The 4752-nt window shown below is 36.7% G+C and overlaps 1 protein-coding gene and 1 non-coding gene across 2 annotated transcripts in view; one reads left to right on the plus strand and one right to left on the minus strand.

Annotated features, from left to right (window-relative positions):
- The window catches only part of Smp_127090 (putative forkhead protein/ forkhead protein domain), a gene marked incomplete at both ends in the record, with an annotated part of 18585 nt that extends 14126 nt beyond the window's left edge, over positions 1-4459 (minus strand). Inside the window, 2 exons of the mRNA XM_018798491.1 lie at positions 2522-3808; positions 4336-4459. Of these exons, the coding sequence (XP_018653427.1) occupies positions 2522-3808; positions 4336-4459 (1411 nt within the window). The remainder of the gene's footprint in view (positions 1-2521; positions 3809-4335) is intronic.
- Positions 242-308, plus strand: Smp_tRNA_00920_Gln_TTG.1.1. Its single transcript has one exon. It is a non-coding gene (tRNA).
- Positions 4460-4752: the final 293 nt, after the last annotated feature.

A 4752-nucleotide genomic window follows, 5' to 3' on the forward strand; every position in this document is an offset into this window, starting at 1 on the left:
ATGGATAGTGGCTAGTAGTGGAATCCAGGATGCGCGTTTCGTCCCATTTGTGACTCGTCAGCTGGATGTGCCTACATCTCAGAGTTGATGTTCACTCTGGGACTCGAACCCAGTAACTTACGCTTGAAACGCCATCGCGTTATCCACTCAGCTACTGAGTCCTGATAAGGAAGATTCAAACAAACAATACTAAGTGAATTTGAACTTCACCCCATTGCACAAGCAAGTGGCTATCAGGACTCAGTGGCCGAGTGGATAACGCGATGGCGTTTGCAGCGAAAGGTACTGGGTTCGAGTCCCAGGGTGAACATCAACTCTGAGATGCAGGTACATTCAGCTGACGAGTCTCAAATAGGACGAGACGCGCGTCCTGGATTCCACTACTAGCCACTATCCATCTTTGCTTCGTAGTATTGTTTTTATCTCCTGATATTGTTTGCAGTTCAAAACTTTAAGTTTTCCTGAAGTCTAGTAAACGCTTAAGATGTCAATGTTAAAGATGTTCAATGTATTATGTTGAACAATTAAAGCCTAACAATCATTTTAGGAGACACATACGTTGTGATAAATATTAGCCTTTTTAAATAGAGCTGTTTCAACTTTAAAAAAATCCGTTTTCACCAAGATCCATACATTTATTTGAAGGAGTTTCATGAAGACTGATTTCAATTGAAGGTTGAATTTGTTACAGATTGTTCTCAGTTGGGGTAGAATTGAAAACCTGGGATTACTGGACTGCTGATTAATTCTCTTATGTGATTTCTCAGTAACGCATACCGATGACTCCACCGAGAGTCCGGTTCAGATACTTCAGACCTTATGAAGAATGTTTAACCACTAGAATCACCGAGTTTGTATTCACTGCTAGTACTTCAGCTTCAGTCACTTTGGAATATAACTTAAAGTAACATTCAATGCCAATTTTTCCAGTTACTTCACATTTCCTATGCCTGAGTTCCACTAGTCACAACTTTCCCGTCAAACTTCAGGAACATCTTTAAGTAAGTCACTGGCAAGTTGACTATTTTACCACTGGACGTCAATTCATTAGTTTTAATGATTAAATGGTCACCATAAATTCTGGAAGATCTGAACTCTAACCTGGATGAGACAATCGTTATTCACCACTGGATAATTCCACACTAGTACAAAACCCATATTTATTACTTCTTGGTTACCAACATCAATCTGCGACAGATATAACATACAAAATGTTTATTTCAACAACATTCAGAATCCTTTTCTTCATTACTGAAGTTTCCAAGTCCAAATAAAAGAAGACAGTTAATCATGAGATTATAATAGTCGAAAGCATGAGTCAATTGAAGCTAGACCACCAAGGAGAACCTGGAAGCATTGGACGGCCGTTTCATCATATTGTGGGACTCCTCAGCAGTGAGCATCCACAACCTTACCTCGCGAGATTCGAACCCAGTACCTACCAGTCTCGCGCCAGAGTACTTAACCGATAGACCACTGAGCCGGCATCTGATAAATGAGATGGGAACTCACTGAAGACAATTGGTGAACGGTTGCTCAACTTCGTGGATTGGTTGTAGTTAGACATAAACACCATCGGAGGAGTCCCACAATAAAACGAAACGGTCGTTCAGTGCTTCCAGGCTTTCCTTGATGGCCTTCCTTCAATAGACTCACGCTTTCAACCATGAAAATACTAAATCTCCACAAAAAATCCCCTTCTGATAATAATAATAATAATAATCATGAGATTAGTAACTACATCTTATGTATAAGGATCTTGTTAACCAGAACACAAACCAGAGAGAAAATATATTTTTATTTTTTAAAAAAAACAATCCATAGAAAAAAATTTTTTTACCTAAGCAACCAATGGAAAAAAGGAAAATTGATTAATCAATTCATAATGAAAGACACTAAAAAAATTTAACAGTTACATATAATAAAACTTTACAAGGGGGGGATCCAGATATACAAAAAGTATTCAATCTAATTGAACTACTATTGTTGGCAGTAAAAAAAATGTTTTTTTTATAAGAACTAATTATGTAATCAGGGTGGATGAGAAAAGTTTTCAAATGGAAATACAAAAAAAAGAAAAAGATTTTTGTAAGTGATCGGATATTGATTTTTCTTTCTTTTGTTGTTGTTGTTGTTGGTGGTGGTGGTGGTGATGATGATGATGATGATGATTTGGATGATGATGATGACATAAAAGTTGTTGAATACTTCAAGAAAGTCTTATACTACAGAGTATTGAACATTGAAAAATCTTCCACAACAACAACAAAATCAACGCTCCATAAAACGTTGAAACCTTCTTAACAAATATCATTTGATAATAAAGAGTTCATTATTTAATTATCATGTAATCTAATCGGATTATCTAAATTATGAAATGAATCAGATACATTTGAACTGGATCATGGTTGATCAAGCGACTGATTGATTGTGGATTTTGTTGAATGTAATTTCAACTGAATATCTAATTCATTGTTGTGTGATTTATCCCAATCAATATCAGTCTTCTGATCGTCTACACGTTGTATATAACACTGTTGTGAATTCACAAGCTTGGAGGTTTGACCAACATTATTTACAACACCCTCATCATCAACATCACCATCATAATCATCATCATGATCATCAATATCAGGATCAGGATCAGGATCATATTGATGCTGATCATGATCAGCATCACTGTGATGATTGAGTCTGTGATCAATCAAGTTGATCACATTGAAACTAACATTGACTGGATGTTGAGTGGAGAGTGGATTAGATTTGAGGAACAGAGGGTCGAGTGAAGAACATGATGAATTCACATATTGACAATCAACTGGTTGATGATCAGTAATAGGAATACTGACAGGAGTAGTGTTATTGGTAGTATTAGTATTAGTAGTGGTGGTAGTGTGTGTATTATTATCATTATTATTATTATTATTATTATTATTATTATTATTAGTAGTAGTAGTAGTAGTAGTGGTAGAATGAGTGTTACTTGCAGTTGAATGTGGAACCAATAATAGAGACTCGTCTGATGTACATGTATCATTCATGTCAGTTTGAACGGATGAATGATGATTTTTGAGTAAATGCATCAAATTGATGTAGAAGAGATCCATCAATGTGTCGTTGATGTAACTCGATTTCCATAATTGATTGGTGGTGTTCGGTGTTTGGATTTGGTGTTTGAATTCATTGAAATTGTTCATTTGATTCGTTGGTGATGCATTCATCGATGTTTGGTGAGGTAGTAGGTGTGAATTGTGAATGGGTGTGACAGGTGATGGATTGAATGGGAGAGGAGTTGTGATGTTTGATGTATTGTTTGTGTATTGGTTGTTTGTAGAATTGGTCAATTGATCAAGTGTAAATATGTTTGTGTTTGTGAGTGGTATTGATGTATTTAGTCGATTAGATGATTTCGGATTGAATGTGTGTTTGTGTGTTGTGAGTGTTGTAGATGAATTCGGTGTGACTGCTGAGCTGGTCAGTTGATATGTGGATATGTGTGGATGTATACATTGAAAAAGTTGTGGAATGAGTGGATAACTGAGTGGATAATTGAGTGGTAGTGAGTCATGGTCGAAACCTCGATTACCACTACCACCATCACCTTCACCATCACCATCAACACCGTCACAAAATTCACCATCATCGTCATCGTCATCATCATCATCAAGTTTATCATCAGGTCGACTCAATCCTAATGCCCGACGTACTTTACGTTGTGCTCTACGTCTTCTGAAATCACCACTGAGAAAGTCTTTCAAGTTGGCTGGATGAATTCCCCAATAATGTCCTTTTCCATTTGCAGCTCTACCTATCAAATAAATGTACAATGTGAATTAGTTTTCAATCAAATTCATTTTGTGATTGATAAATTGTGTGGAACATGCAAATAAATTACATGAAATGGATTTCCGAATTGTCGAACAGTTGATAAATTTTATGATATTGTGTTTAGTGAGTGGTTGTGCAAATCAGGAAACAATCCTCAATATGATATGTTTGAATGGTTGAATTGTGTTCCTGATTAACCGTGATGTGGAATACGGATTGTGCACCACTAGTTACAAAGACAAGTCGGCACATGATTCCTGAAGGGCATCCGGAGGAGGAGTTAGTTCCTCACGTGTTGGTAGATATCGATGGGTATAAGGGATTGAAGTGAGTGTGATATGTAGGATGAATGATCACTGAGCGGTTACTAGTGTCTCGATACCTTCAATATCGTCATTCAGATAATCTCAGTGAGGAAAACACACTATTCTCATGATACAATGAATCAGTGAATGAAACGTCACAATCACAATGACAATTACACTATCACAACACTCAACAACTTACCAACTTTAATGAAACAATCATTCAATGACAAGTTGTGTCGAATGGAATTACGCCATCCTGGTCCACGTGTACTGAAATATGGATAACGTAGTTGAATCCATTGATAGATATCCGATAATATCATACGTCTTTCTTGTGTACTGAGTATGGCCTTTGCGATCAATCCTAGAAGGTTTGTATTTGAATAGAATAAACAAATGGTCAATTTTACTGAATAATTTGTGATTAAATGACAAGTCAACTGAGATTTAAGTGTGCACTACTGGAAATCGCAAAATTCATTCACTGATTACTTTGAGGTATTATTTCTCTGTCTGTTGAGGCCTAGTGTGCATGCATTAGTTCTGTGAGTGAATGACTCGTCACGAGTGTTTCACGTCACCACGGTCGTGATGACAGCAAGATGTTTGATGTTGG

This window comes from Schistosoma mansoni, chromosome 6 (assembly GCF_000237925.1).
Source record: "Schistosoma mansoni strain Puerto Rico chromosome 6, complete genome".
Taxonomy (NCBI): domain Eukaryota; kingdom Metazoa; phylum Platyhelminthes; class Trematoda; order Strigeidida; family Schistosomatidae; genus Schistosoma; species Schistosoma mansoni.